The sequence below is a fragment of the Ahaetulla prasina genome, chromosome 3, assembly GCF_028640845.1.
Source record: "Ahaetulla prasina isolate Xishuangbanna chromosome 3, ASM2864084v1, whole genome shotgun sequence".
Classification (NCBI taxonomy): Eukaryota; Metazoa; Chordata; class Lepidosauria; order Squamata; family Colubridae; genus Ahaetulla; species Ahaetulla prasina.
This window is the reverse complement of record NC_080541.1, coordinates 2,366,040-2,381,685: the sequence shown is the minus strand read 5'-3', so window position 1 is coordinate 2,381,685 and position 15,646 is coordinate 2,366,040. Positions and strand designations below refer to the sequence as shown.

Here is a 15,646-nt window from a genome sequence, read left to right as displayed (position 1 = left end):
TGGGCTCCCAGTTCCGAAGACGAGAAACGCATGGAAAGGCTCCCTGCACCTAGGAAGGCTTCCTTCCCTCTCCTCCATCCAAGACGTTGCAATTGCCAGATAGATCCAGGGACACTCCAGAGCCCTTGCAACAACCTCCTCGGAGAGGATTTGGCATTCATCTCGTAGTTAATGCTCCAGAAGGGCCCAGTTGCTGAGTTAATTAAAAGCAGAGTCCAGTGGGCCAATTCCACCATCCCGTCCTTCGTGCTGACGGTCTTCAGGAAGATGTGAAAAATTAGAAGTGTGGGGGGAGCCTTCCATTAGTGGGGAAGGAGAAAACCATACGGTGGCTGGGTGCCAGCCGTGGCTCAGGGGTGACCCTCAAGGTAAAAAGAAGAGTTGTCCACAAGGAGAGTGTTGGAAGAGGCTGCGATCTTCTCAGGGACGAGAAACGTCAAGAGATAAGAGGGGTAAGGGGAGTGGACAGATAGTCCACGGGCTACCAGCAGAGGTAGTTGAGTGGTCACGATAGAAGGGAATATTTGTAACTCAGGATTGAACTGTGGGGTCCTGGGCGCTCTCTGCACTTGGCGGTTTTCTTGCAGATGTTTCGTGACCCAATTGGGGAACCTTCTCTGCACTCTTTCTAGAGTCTCAACAACGTTTTTTAATAGTGTGATGACCAGAACTGGATGCAGTACTCTAGGTGTGGTCTTACTAAGGCTTTACAGAGTGGTATTAGTACCTCATTTGATCTTGACCGTATCCCTCTGTTAATGCAATTTAGGATTGTGTTGGCTTTTTTGGCTGCCGCCGCACACAGCTGGCTCATATTTTAATTGGTTGTCCACTAAGTCTCCAAGATCCCTCTCACAGTCACTGCTATTAAGAAACCTGGTTTCCCCCAGTTTTCTGCAATTTCCTCTGCATTGAATTTCATGTTGTTAGATAGGGCTCAGGATTCAAGTCTGTCAAGATCCATCTGGATCTTCAGCCTATCTTCTAGGCAGTGTTGGTTATTCCTACCAGCTTAGTGTCATCTGCAAACCTGATGAGTTCTCCGTTTATGAAGATATTGAAGAGTTCTGGGCCTAGGATGGTACCCTTGTGGCACCCCACTGCTTACCTCCCTCCATCATTAAAACTCCTCCTGATTTGAATGGCCTCCTCTCCCATCCCAGTAAAATCAGGAATGCTTTGAGGCTTTGTGGTGGAGGCATCTACCTGCAGCTTATCCCCATCGCGGTTCTAGAGAGCGGCCAAAAGTAGGATTTCAGGAAAGACCCACTGCCAGCCAGCCGGAAGATGACTGACAGAGTCGCAGAATAAGGATACCTCTTTAGAGGCAGGGTTTGGCATCAGCACCTGCCAGCGAATTACCCTTTGCTAACTAACTGAGTTTTGCAGCCGAGCCCGCAACCAGGTGCCCAGTTTGTGACGAGAAACCCGACGTCCTAAATGGAAGAGCGAACGTAATTGGGTTGCTTTTCCGCAGCCCCAGCCCCAGATGCCCGGCTGGCCCGGCTGCAATTATTTTAAAATATTCCAATTTAAATGAAAATATAAAAGAGATATTTAGAATATTTATTCTATTAGCCAACGTGCTTACGGCATCACTTTTGGAGTGTCAGAAAAACATTCTCCTACAGATGATGGATAGCAGCCTGTAATTATATATATATATATATAAATAAATATATAAATATATGGAGGGGGGATGGAATTGCTGAGCACGCCATATTTAACGGGGGAGAGAAAATACCCAGCCTGGGCCGTGGAGGGTTAATTTTATTCTCTAAATAATATCAAAAGTGCTGAGTGCATTCCTTTTGCGCAACGTAGAAAGTCTCAAATGGGCCCCGGAGAGTTTATAATATTCTACTGAATCAAGTAAAAATGTTAACCTTGTTCATAAAACGATGGCTTGTTAAAGATGCGCAGTCCCTTTTCGTGTGAATAATTTAGAACGGGAGTAAATCTCTTCTCGTTCCTTGTTGTTTTTTTCTTCCCTCCCTCCCTCCCTCTTCTCTCTTCGGTGTGTCCAAGACACAACAGCACAGACCAGCTGTCGGCATTTATTTTTTTTTGTTTAACTTTGCAAAGGACAAAGGCAGGAAGGTGGGTGGGTTCAGTGTCAGTGCAGAGGGAGGGGTCCTGGGGAGACCCTCTGGCCTTCCAGCCAGCCTCTTCCAGCCAGGTTCCCTGTAGCAATGGGGCACTTTCCGCATAGCCGGCTAAACGTCCATGGAGATTCTCCATCATCCAAGCCACAGTTGTCCCAAAGGTTTTTTTTTTTTTTGCAAAAGGCAACTTGACTTGAATAGCAGGGTAACAAGAGTTGGAAAGGACCTTGAAAGTCTTCTAATACAATCTCCTGCTCAAGTAGGAGACTCCGTTCCATGTCAGATCATCCAGTCTCTTCTTGAAAACCTCCAATGTTGGAGCAGCCACAACATCTGGAGGCCAGCTGTTCCACTGATTGATTGTCCTCACTGTTAGGAAATTTCTCCTTAGTTCTAGGTTGCTTCTCTTCTTGGTTAGTTTCACCCGTTGCTTCTTGTCTTGCCTTCCGGTTCTTTGGAAAATAGGTGGATCCTCTCTTCTTCCTGGCAGCCCCTCAAGTACTGGAAGACTATCATGTCGCCCCTAGACTTTCTCTTCTGAACTTTTATAGAATACAGAATGGCAGACTTGGAAGGGACCATGGAGGTCTTGTAGTCCAACCCCCTGCTCAAGCAGGAAAGCCTATACCATTTCAAATAAATGGCTGTCCAGTCTTTTCTTGAAAACCTCCAGTGATGAAGCACGCACAGCTTCTGGTGGCAAGCTGTTCCACTGGTTAATTGTTCTCACTGTCAGGAAATTTCTCCTTAATTCCAGGTTGCTTCTCTCCTTGATGAGTTGCCATCCGTTGCTTCTTGTCCTGCCTTCAGGTGCTTTGGAGAATAGCTTGACCCCCTCTTCTTTGTGGCAACCCCTGAGATATTGGAAGATACTATCATGTCCCCCCTAGTCCCTCTTTTCATTAAACTAGGCATACCCAATTCCTGTAACCATTCTTCTTGTTTTAGCCTCCAGCCCTCTAATTGATGCCCTTCTCTGCATTTTTCCCAAAATCTCAATATTTTTTTTATCATATAGTGACCCAAACTAGAGCCAGTATTCCAAGTGTGGTCTTACTAAGGCTTTGTAAAGCAGTACTAGAAATACTTCAAATGATCTTGATTCTATCCTTCTGTTAATGCAGCATTGGCTTTTTTGGTTGCTGCCTCACACAGCTGGCTCATATTTAAGTGATTGTCTGCTAGGACTCCAAGGTCTGTCTTGCAGTTAGTGGCTATTGAGTCAGGTCTTACCTACCTTGTACCTGCCCATTTGGTTTTAGAATAGAATTTTTTTACTTGCCTAAGTGTACAGTAGTGGCCAAAATTGTGAAAACCTTTTGGGAAAAATGTATTTTTGAGTTCTAAAAGCAAATCCTTCATAAAAGTGATTGCATTACATTCTTGATTAAATTATCTTTCCATTGATATATAATTTTATGGTACTACTCCCCCAAAAAAGTGGTGTTTTAGAAAATACACTTTTCCCAAAAGGTTTCCACAATTTTGGCCACTACTGTAAACTCTGACCTTTCTCTACATTAAATTTCATTTTGTTGAAAAGGGACCAAGTCCATCGAGATCCTTCTGGATCCTGAGCCTGTCTTCTGAGATGGTGGCTATTCCTGCCAGTTTAATGTCGCCTGAAAATTTGATTTTTCCTTCTATTTCCCAATGCCTTCAGCAGTGGACGGCCCTAGGAATGTGGGAAGCAAGTCCCAAGGCCGGCCACCGTTAAATGATCCACTCTCTTGGGTTATTTCGGGGCGAAGCAAGGCCTCCTTTCAAGCGCGGGAAAGCAGGAGATCCAGACAGTTCAAATGAATATATAGGGTTTCTGCAGTTTTTTGCTCTGTTAGAAGAATCTGAACTACGAACAGTCAAAGCGAATTAGATGAGAGTCAGCAGAATTCAAAGTGGGCTGAATTTAGATCTCTTGTGGGCACAAAGGGACTCGAGGCTTATGACGCGTTTGACTCCTCCCTCAGTCTCAGCCTGGTCATTTCCTACACCTCCGCTTCCATCCTGGCTGCAAACCATGGTTTGAGAGCCGGGAAACAGGCCAGGGTGGAGACCGTCTCCTGCTCTTTGGCTGCAGCAGGGGGCAGCGCTGGTCTGAAGGTGGTCAGCAGGCTCCTGTCTCTGCTAACGTACCTGCCTTTGCCGGTGACCCCCTCCTCAAATATCACCCGGGGGGGGGTCTGCCCTTTTGGAGGTTCTGGTGTCACTCAAAAGCTGCCTAGTGACAATAGGTGATAACACTTGGGCCAGTGTGGTCAGTTGTTTCTCTAAAAGGGGTATTTCTCTCTCTCTCTCTCTTTCCCTCCCTCCTTCTCTCTTCCTTGCTCACAATTGCACAAAAGTCAGCTTGCACCATTTAAAAATGAGTACATAATCGAAAAGGTTAAAAGAGAGAGAAGAGAAAGGGTGGTTTAAAATGTTAAGCCGGAAAGAAATTAGGAGAATCTGATAATAATTGGAAAGTGGGAAGAGGGGGGAGGTGGTATGACTGCCTTTCCTTTCCTTTCCTTTCCTTTCCTTTCCCTTCCCTTCCCTTCTTTCCTTTCCTTCATTTTCTTTTCCTTTCCTTTCCTTTCCTTTCCTTCCCTTCCCTTCCCTTCCCTTCCCTTCCCTTCCCTTCCTTCTCTCCCTTCTTTCCCCCTCCCTATTTGTCAGTATATCTATTATTCAGACAAACAAACTGGGTCTTCACATTCCTTGGCCAGGGCAGCCCGCAGTTGTGACAATGCCAACTGTTCTCCAGAAGACTCATTTTATTCCTGCAGAAGTTCCAGTCCTTCCAGGGGGAAGGACATGAAATAAGGAATTTCAGTTACAGGAAGGCAGATGCCAGTGAAATAGCCTTCAGAGGTCGGGAGTGGGGACACTTGCTGAGGGTAAAACTGGTGACCCAGAGACAGGCCCCAGATCCAGGATTTGTGAGTCGAGTGGGCACCCCCTTCCTCCTCTCCCTGGGGCCGGGGCAAGGCTGTGGACAATGGGTGCAGGCAGCCCGGCGAGCCGGAAGCCAGGAATGCCCACCGTTTTGCAGGCTGCTGCCAGAGGGGGATGCCAGGCAAATCCATCCTTACGACCAGCTGCCTCTCTTTCGCCTCCTGAAATAAAGCGAAGGGCTGGACGTAGCTCTTGTCCTTCTGCCACTCAATTTGTGCTCCCGGCCCCTCCTTTTCCCAAACGGCCCTCCTGGGAAAGGCCAGGCTCTGTGGGCATATGACGCTGGCACAGCAGAATGCAGAATAACAGAGTTGGAAGGGACCTCGGAGGTCCTCTAGTCCAGGGGTCTCCAACTTTGGCAACTTTAAGCCTGGCGGTCTTCAACTCTCAGAATTCCCCAGCCAGCTCTGCTGGCTGGGGAATTCTGGGAGTTGAAGTCCGCCAGGCTTAAAGTTGCCAAGGTTGGAGACCCCTGCTCTAGTACAACCCCCTGCTCAAGCAGGAGACCCTAGGCCAAAAGACCGTTTCAAGAGAATTGGCTGCCCGGCCTCTTCTTAAAAGCCACCAGTGATGGAACACCTACAACTTCTGGAGGCAAGGGGTGTGGGAAGCCCATTCTCAGCAAGATGATTTTGTGGGTGGGGTGGGGGTGGGGGGCTCTTCCTGTTCCCAGGGAATCCCTCTGAAGATCGGCAGGTGTTTGGGGAGCCCCCCTCCCTTATTGCTTTAAGACCTGGCCTCCAGATGTTGTGGGTGGTCCCATCACAGGAGGTTTTCAAGAAGAGATTGGAAAACTATTTGTCTGGACACCTGCTCGAGCAGAGGGTTGGACTAGAAGACCCCCAAGGTCCCTTACGACTCTGCCCTCCCCCCTTCCCCATCCTGAACTTCCTGCTGGATTTTCTTATGCCCCTCGAGATGTTTGCTCTTCCTTTTTATAGTGCAACCGGCCAGCCGGCGGGTCAGGATCTAGCCAGAGGGGTAAAATTAGCTTCCCCGACAGGTGAACCAGATCAAATATCTCCAAGAATGAGATGGCCCCCTTACACCTCTAAGCCCCCACCACTCCTCCTCCTCCTCCTCTTCCTCCTCCTCACCTCATCTGACATGAGGCTCACAGTAACCGAATCTCTGTGTTTTCTTGGGCAGTGCCCAAGAGGCCTCTGTGGATGCTTATCGTTGGCGCGTAGTTCTACCCGACATGCAATTTTGCATCTCTTGTTAGGCGTGGCAGGGCAGCGTTTCATCTGGCTGGGATCAGAGTGTCCCCCCTCCCTCCCTCCCTCCCTCTTCACCATGACCCAGCCATGATTGACATCTTACAACAGCCTGGAGGAGACAGGCCAGGGACTGTTGTCATGTTGGGAGGTGACATCATAGCAGTCTTCCAATATTTTGAGGGGCTTTCACAGGAAAGAGGGAGGGGGGGTCAACTTATTTTCCAAAGCACCGGAAGGCAGGACAAGAAACAATGGATGGAAACTCATCAAGGAGAGAAGCAACCTGGAATTAAGGAGGAATTTCCAGACAGTTAAAGCAATTAATCAGTGGAACAACTTCTCTCCAGCAGTTGTGGGATGCTCCATCGGTGGAGCTCTGTAGAGATTCTCGGTCCTCCAGGTCCTGGTTGTCCCAAAGGTGCTTTTTCTGGAGGCAACTGGACTTTCTTGTTTTTTCTTCTGACAATGTTTCGCTTTTCAACCAAGAAGCTTCTTCACTTCTCACTGAATGGTGGGGAATGGAAGGATTTATATTCTTGAGCGCTAACCGTGACTGCAAAGAAGCCTTCCATTCCCCACCATTCAGTGAGAACTGAAGAAGCTTCTTTTTTAATTGTTATTAGTTTATAACATAAAGTACAAAAATACAAAACAGAATTGTAGGAAAAATAGGGGAGGGAGAAGGGAAGAGAAAAAGAAAGAAAAGGCCTTGACTTCCGACTCCCTTCAGTGCTGTAGAATAAAATAATAACATCAAACCTCAGTTTTTTACTTTGACATAATAACATAAACTAGCCCTTTTTATAACAAACCTATCTAATCGGTAAAATCCAAAATCAACGTTTCATTTTTCCCCCCACCTCGAGCACAAAGTCCAGAAGCGGTTTCCAAGTCGAAACCAAAGTAATCATGCATTGCTTTTCCTTTAATCAAAATAGTCCATTTAGCCCTCTCTGCTAGCTCTTATCCACTTTTGCAGCCGCTCGTCCATTGTGGGACTCAACAGAAGAAGCTTCTGGAATGAGAAGCGAAACGTTTTCAAAGGGGAAAAAACCCCAAGGAAGTCCAGTTTCCTTTTGGAAAAGCACCTTTGAGGCAACCATCCCTGGAGGTTTTCGAGAAGATACTGGACAGCCATTTGTCCAGAATGGAATTGGACAGAGATGTCCAAACTTGGGAACTTCAAGGCATGTGGACTCCCAGAATTCCCCAGCCAGCTTCAAGTTTTAAAAGTTCCCAAGAGTGGAAAACCCCGGCATAGAGTCTCCTGCTTGTGCGAGGGTTGGACTAGAAGACCTCCAAGGCCCCTTCCGTTCTTCTGCAGGCCAAACTATGGCGTCATTAGAACCCTGCGGGCAGAGCTCAGCTCCAGAATTAGCTGGGCATCCAGTGGGTTTTCTTCTGGGTAAAGCAGAGAGGCTGGTCAACAGGTCCTAGTCCACTTGTTGCCCGGATAGTGTTACATATTTTCCTGTGTGAGAGTGCCAGCATTCCTTATCCCCCCCCAGGGAGGGTGGCCAGACCAAAGATTTGAGCAGGTTCAAGAGGAGAAAAGCCCTCGTCACCAGGGACCAAGGCGGCATCTTCAATTTCTAACAAGGAAGGGCACCCTGTATAAATACCCAGCCACGGAGGACTGGGTGGGTGGGTGGGGGATCTGTATTTTTAGCTTGCCTGCACAGAGAGCATCTCTAGACACTCCCGGCTCCAGACCAGCCTGTCCCTTGACGTCAGAGGGATTGAATTGTCCTCGCCACTAAGAGGTGACAGCTTCTGCCTGCGCATGCGTGCGCATAACATCCACGTCCAGGGTCCCACAAATCGCTTTTAAAACATCCGTCGGAGCCTCAGCACGGAGGCAGGCCTGTCCCATCCCTCCGTTGGCCGCCCAGCCTTCACGCTTGCTCAGACAAAGGTTAGGGGGAGACGGCAATGCGGGTTGGTTTGGCTCTGGCCGAGCCTCGGTTGGTGTTGTGTGAGTGCAGCTCCTGATGGATTAGTTCCGTAACCTCAGAGGACGGCCTCCTTGCAACACGCCAGAACCCTGATGGATAAACCAGAAGCAGAAGGAGGCACTTCAAAGGAGACCTTCCCTGGGTCGGGTTTGAAAGCAGACCGCATACGTGTAAATTTAGCCCCACGCATTTGGATGTAACGTCTTCCCATATTTCCAGGAAGGGACTCCGACCATCATCCTGTCTCTCCTTTTCTTTCGTCCATATTTGGTCATGTTTCAGCTGCAAAGCGTGGCGTGTTTTAGTACATCCCAATTCCCTCTGCTCCTCTCGCAAAGGGAGGAACCGTCGGGTGGGACCCTGGAGGTCTCCTAGTCCCACCCTCCCCTCAAGCAGGGACATCATGTACCATTCCAGTCAAATGGTTGCCCGATCTCTTTAAGTTTATGATCTTGTGGGTTTTGAATTAATAACTGTTGCTTCCTTTGAATTTCTTCTTCCAAATATCTACGCTGCTTTTGTTTATTATTCCTTTGCCTGTTGTCCAAATAAATCAATATCCCTCTAATAAACGCTTTGCTCGCTTCCCACACAGTTCCTATAGGTGTCCCTTTGTACATATTAAAATCAAAAAATTCTTTTAACTGTTTCTTACAATAAGTTACATTATCCTCATATCTAAACAGATTTTCATTCAACCTCCATGTTCTACCACCTTTTTTCCCTTGTAATAATTCCATCCATACTGGGCTATGGTCAGTTAAACACCTCGAAAATATCTTCGTTTTCTTCACCCTAGAAAGCAAGTCATTAGAAATTAAAATAAAATCAATGCGTGAAAAAGACTGGGCCTGTGGCCTCCCTCCCAGCCTGTCCTGGCAGTCTGGCAATTCCTTTGGGTCCGAGCGGTACCCTCACTCCAACTGTGTGGCTGAAATATCAGCCTTGAAAAAAACCTGAGAAGGAATGCCATCGTAGAGGCTATATACAGCCTGCAATTCCTGATTCAGAGTTTATATACGTTTCCCCCCGAAAACAAGACCTAACCAGAAAATAAGCCCTAATGCATCTTTTGAAGCAAAAATTAAGTTGTTAAGTTAATAACATAGTTGTTGAGTGAACCGGGCCTCTGGTGGCTCAGACTGCTAAGACAGTCTGTTATTAACAGCAGCTGCTTGCAATTACTGCAGGTTCAAGTCCCACCAGGCCCAAGGTTGACTCAGCCTTCCATCCTTTATAAGGTAGGTAAAATGAGGACCCAGATTGTTGGGGGGTCAATAAGTTGACTTTGTATATAAATATACAAATGGATGAGACTATTGCCTTACACAATGTAAGCCGCCCTGAGTCTTCGGAGAAGGGCGGGATATAAATGCAAATAAAAAAAAATATATCTGGCTTCTCCATAGGCTTTGCCTGTCAGAAGGTCACAAGAGGGGATCACGTAACCCTGGGAGGCCATAAGGATACGCCAGTTGCCAAGCAGGAACCGTAGTGGCGCAGTGGTTAGAATCCTGCATTGCAGGCTAATTCTGCCCGCTGCCAGCAGTTCGATTCTGACTGAAACAGGGCTGACTCAGCCTTCCATCTTTCCAAGGTTGTACAATGAGGACCCAGATGGTTGGGGGCAAGAGGCTGACTCCGTAAACCGCTTAGAGAGGACTGGAAAGCATTGTGGAGCGGTATATAAGTCTAAGGGCTAGTGCTATCCAGATTTCGATCGTGTGACCATGGGGATGCTGCAACGGTCGCAAGTGTGAAAAACGGCCATGAGTCTCTTTGTTTCAGTGCCGTTGGACCTTCAGACGGTCACTAAACAAATGTTTATAAGATGAGGACTACCTGTACTTGTGACATTTCCACGACATTCACTGCAAATTGCCTTGGCCTTCTCAACGTGTGGATTCAGCTTGAGTTGGGCACACACTGAAGCATCTAAATTGACACACAAACACACACACACACAGTTGTGTGTCTTGCCTTTCCTGTATCAACGTAGACCTGTTTGAAGGTGCAATTCAAGACCAGAAGCGTTTAATTGCCTTTGTGTTTCCAGCCCATGAAAGGTTATCTGATAATGCTATTTGGCCGTAACGTTGATGCTGGACCCTGTCCCCGTTTAGCTTCCGAGCTCCTCCAGGCTGGCTGGTGGCCAGCTTTGGGAAGCCACCTCAGATATTTGAGCAGCTCCTTAAACGCTTGAGCTCCTTCTTTGGAGAAGCTCCAGAAGGCCTTCCTTGCCTTTTTCCTTAGGTTGTTGATTCATGGTGGATCTTGTTGTCTTCCTTTTTCAGTGCAAGAAGAAACACACACTGGTGTGCCCGGACTTCTCCAAGCACGGCGTCTGCCCCAAGGGTTCCCGCTGCAAACTCCAGCATCCCCAGAAGAAGCACCTGGCCAAGCAAGCCGGCACTAGTAACTCCTGCCCACCTGAGCAGGGAAACTATGCAAAGCAGACTTGGAGGTAAGGAGGCTCCTCAGGAGCTGCCATCACTCTGTCTTCTCCCACACGGAAAGCCTGGGTGCCTGGGTCTCTTTCCCGTGGCCAGGTTGGCATCACTGCTGCTCTTCTTGGTCTTGGTGTCATGGTTCCGACCAACGAACCCAAGCAAAGCAGGCCTGACAGAGACGATCCAATCTCCTTAATGCAAAGCTTTATTGAGCACATCATTTCGGCACGTACGAAAGCAAAACCAGATCTAGCTATTTCCTGCGCAAACCTGTGTAGTTAAAGTATAGATTCTCCCTCTCCCTATTAGACCAGGTCACATCGTCCGATTGTGTTTCTTAATATTGTTATGAGAAAGTTTTTTTGACTCTGGCAAACACATGCTGAAGTGTCCTTGGTTCCCATGACTTGTCTTGTTGCTGAGGGGGTACATTCCATTCTTCCTTTCTCTCCCCCCTTGGGTGAAACAGCAAAAGCAAAATTCGAAGCTCGACCCTTGGCCCTGCAGCCATGGTGGGAACCTTAAAAGAGGAAGGTGCCTGAGTGGGGGTCTAGGACAGGGCTCTCCAACCTTGGCAACTTTAAGACTTGTGGACTTCAACTCCCAGAATTCCTCAGTCAGCAAAGCCGGCTGAGGAGTTCTGGGAGTTGAAGTCCAGAAGTTTTAAAATTCCCAAGGTTGGAGACCTCTGGTTTAGGACAACTTGCGGTTGACTCATCCTGGAACAACTTGCTTTGGGACAATTCCAGGTGGAATAACTGGAGAGAGAGAGAAGTGAATTGCCGCAGGGTGAGAAGTCCTCAAGATTTTGGTGAGCTGCAGTTCTGCCAGTTCCTCTCTTTGGTTATCTCACGTTGAAATTGTTTCACGGCGAGTTGTCCCACAGAGGGTTGGCCGGGGCGAGTCGAGAAGGATGGCTTGGCCAGAGCAAGTTGTCCCATTCCACCAAACGAAGTCAAAAGCTGAAAGGAGAGTTTGTGCCGAATTCCTGTTGGTTCTTGGCCAGGGAACCTCTTCAAAATGTGACACGTTATGGTCTATGGAGATTTTCGGTCATCCGGGTCCTGGTTTTCCCAAAGGTGCTTTTTCAGGAAGCAACTGGACTTTTGAAGACATTTCACTTCTCATCCAAGAAGCTTCTTCAGCTCTGACTGGATGGTGGGGAATGGAAGGATTTATATTCCTTGCAGGCAGCTGGTATTTGCATCCTTTTAGAGGGTCATTGAGGCCACTTGAAGGTTTATCTGTGTCCTCAAGGTTGCCATCTATGTCCAAATTAAGAGCCCTCCCTCAACAGAGGGGGAGGGATATGACATCTGTCTCCAGTCTCCAACAGAGACCTTTCAGCAATTCCAAGAAGGCTCCACACCCATTAGCACCACTGAGGACACAGACAAACCTCCAAGTGGCCTCAACCGCTCTCAGAAAGGATGCAAATGACCAGCTGTCTGCAAGGAACATAAATCCTTCCATTCCCCACCATCCAGTCAGAGCTGAAGAAGCTTCTCGGATGAGAAGCGAAACGTCTTCAAAGAAAAACAAACTAAGAAAGTCCAGTTCCCTCCTGAAAAAGCCCCTTTAGAAGCCGCAGTTGGTAGCCAGCAGAGGAATCAATGCTGAAAGGAAAACCCTTGAAAGGGCGTGTGATGGGGTGGGGTAGATTTAGAAGTGGGTGCCCTGCATCCATAACTCTCATCTGCCAGCCATTCTGGGCAACAGAAACCGGCCCAACGAAGGTGATAGACCAGCGGTTCTCAACCTGTGGGTCGGGACCCCGTTGGGGGTCGAATGACGATTTGCCAGGGGTCGCCTAAGACCATCGGAAATATGGGAGGTATATTTGCGAGTCGAAGAATCGCGCTCCAATGGTTGACTCCACAAACCAGCTGCAGGCTCTTCAAATCGCTAGCCGAATTCGGCTTCAGGCGCGATGAATTAAAAAAGAGAGAAATCTTTGCTCTGATGTCTCCCTCTCAAGCCAGCTGCAATCGCTCCCAATCGCTAGCCTAATCTGGCTTCAGGCACCATAAACTTAATAGGGGAGGAGTCTCCGCTTTAATGCCTCCGTCCTCAAGGCAATCGCAAGCAGTTCAGATTGCTAGCCAATACGGCTTCAGGCGCGATAAATTAAAAATGAAAATAATTTTATGGTTGGGGTCGCCACATCGTGGGGAATTGTATTAAAGGGGTCGCAGCACTGTAAAGGTTGAGAACCACTGTGATAGACGGTCTTCTTCTGATCAGCCAAGGACATTGGTGACCGCCTGGTGTGCCTCCCCAGGAGCAAGAGAGCTCGACTCCATTCTTCACACAAATGATGCAGATCAATGAATTCTGGGCCATGTTGGCCTGTTGTGCCTCTCACTTCCTTCCCCGCTTCCTTCCCTATCTGATCGTACAGGTAGTCCTCGACTTACAACAGGTTCATTTACTGACCAAAGTTACGATGGCACTGGGAAAAAAATGACTTATGTTTGTTTCTCACACTTATAGCCATTACAACATTCTCCCCACCCCCACCCCCATGGTCACGTGACCAAAATTCAAATGCTTGGAACTGACTCATACTTATGACGGTCACAGAGTCCCGGGGTCACATGATCCCCTTTGGCAACCTTCTGACCCATGGGGGAAACCACTTAATAACCGTGGTACTGACTTAACCCCTCCAGCGTTTCGCTTAACAACAGTGGCAAGAAAGCTCTTCAGATGGGGCAAAACTCACTTAACAGCTGTCTCCTTTAGCAGCGGAAATGTTGTAGTCGTAAATCAAGGATTTCCTCTGTTGCAGTCCTGCTGGCAGCCGCATATGCAAAAGGACCCAGCTGATCTGTTGTTGGAAGCTCAGGGCTGTCCCGAGCCTTAAATCAACTGTCTTGAAGGTGATCTGGTGGATCTATAAATCTTCCCGGCCCGAGAAGAGAAGAGAGGGTGCCTCTTGCCAGCAACGGCAGGGGGGACTGTGACCTTCTCCTCCCCCCCCCCCATCACATCCCTCTTCCTCCCATCACTCAGCCTTTGGGGCTGGGCCAGGCGAGCGCACACGGGCCTGGAGCTCTGCAGAGCAGCCACAGATCAAGCAGGACCAAGCCTGTAGCCCCACACAACTGTGCTGAATTATTATTAGAATAGAATAGAATAGAATAGAATAGAATAGAATAGAATAGAATAGAATAGAATAGAATAGAATAGAATAGAATAGAATTTTATTGGCCAAGTGTGACTGGACACACAAGGAATTTGTCTTGGTGCAGATGCTCTCAGTGTACATAAAAGAAAAGATACGTTCATCAAGGTACAACATTTACAACACAATTGATGGTTAATAATAATAATTATTATTAATAATAATAATAATAATAATGTTTTAATTTGTATACCGCCCTTCTCCCGAAGGACTCAGGGCGGTGAACAGGCAAATAAAATACAAACAGAAACATACACAATAATTAAAACAACCCTTAAAAAACTGATTCAAATTTGCCAGAAAATTTAAAATAACCCCATAAAAGTACAAAAATTTAAAACCCATCAAAATTCAATTAAAATTTAAAATTTAGAATTTAAAATCAGGCCAGTCCAGCCATACGGAATAAATAGGTTTTAAGTTCGCGGCGAAAGGTCCTAAGGTCAGGTAGTTGTCGAAGCCCAAGGGGAAGCTCGTTCCACAGGGTAGGAGTCCCCACAGAGAAGGCCCTCCTCCTGGGAGCCACCAGTCTACACTTATTATTATTATTATTATTATTATTATTAGATTATTATTATTTATTAGATTTTTATACTGCCCTTCTCCCGAAGGACTCAGGGCGGTTCACAGCCAATATAAAACAATAACAATTTATAACTAAAACAGAAATTTAAAAACTTATTATATAATTGGCAAACATTTAAAACATGTAGACCTAAAAAACCCTAAAATTTATATTAAATATAAATTAAAATTCAATCCCTATTAAAATATTAAAAATGTTTGACCCACGGAGTCCCAGAGGTTGGGGTTAGTAGCTGCATCTCGGGGGGGGGCCTTTGATGTGATAACAGCGGGGCTGGCCTAATGATTAATTTTAATATTGAGGGTTTTTAGGTTTTTTTTAAAGGGGTTTTAATTTATTTATTACTTTTTATTCAACATTTTTAACATGCAGCTTATTGAATTAGATTTTTAATTGAATATTGTATTTTAAAATTTTTCGATATCTATGTTTTATTTCTGCTGTACACCGCCCTGAGTCCTCGGAGAAGGGCGGTATAAAAATTTAAATAATAAATAAATTAAATAAATAAATAAATAACCCATCAGTCTTGAAGCTGTCAGCCTCCAGGCAGCCGTCAAAGTGTAAAAAGGAGAATGACAAGAGTTGGAAGGGACCTTGGAGGTCTTCTAGTCCAGCCCCCTGCTCGAGCAGGAGGCCCTTATGGAATCATGACAGTGTGTGGTTAACATCCCATCCCGCTTCATTTGTACCCTGTCCTGTACTAATTCCCCAGAGTCAACTGCAGTGATTCACTTAACAACGATGGCAGGCAAAGTCATAAAACGGGGGAAAACTCTTCTATCCACTGGCTCGCTTAGCAACCAAAAACTTGGCCTCAGTTCTGTTCATAACTTGAGGGTTACCCTTAGTCCTCGATGTTCGACTACAATTGAGGCCAACACTTTTGTTGTTAAGTGAAACATTTGTTAAGCCAGTTTTGCCCCATTTTATGACCTTCCTTGCCACCGTTGTTAAGTGAATCACCACAGTTGTTAAGTTTGTGACACGGTTGTTAAGGGAATCTGGCGTCCCCGCTGACTTTGCTTGTCAGACGGTCGCAGGGACACTGCGACCGTCATAAATATGAGTCAGTTGCCAAGCCTCTGAATTTTGATCATGTGACCGTAGGTCGTAAGTGTGAAAAACGGTCCTTTTTTTCACTGCCGTTGAATGGTCACTAAATGAACTGTTGTAAGTCTAGGCCTACTAGTGCCTGTATTTCGGTCT

The 15,646-nt window shown here is 46.8% G+C and overlaps 1 protein-coding gene across 1 annotated transcript in view; it reads left to right on the top strand.

The window, feature by feature from the left end:
• ZC3H3 (zinc finger CCCH-type containing 3) overlaps nucleotides 1-15,646 on the top strand; it is a 229,160-nt gene that overhangs the window by 183,853 nt on the left and 29,661 nt on the right. Inside the window, exon 10 of the mRNA XM_058176624.1 lies at nucleotides 10,509-10,678. Coding sequence (XP_058032607.1) covers nucleotides 10,509-10,678 — 170 coding nt within the window. The remainder of the gene's footprint in view (nucleotides 1-10,508; nucleotides 10,679-15,646) is intronic.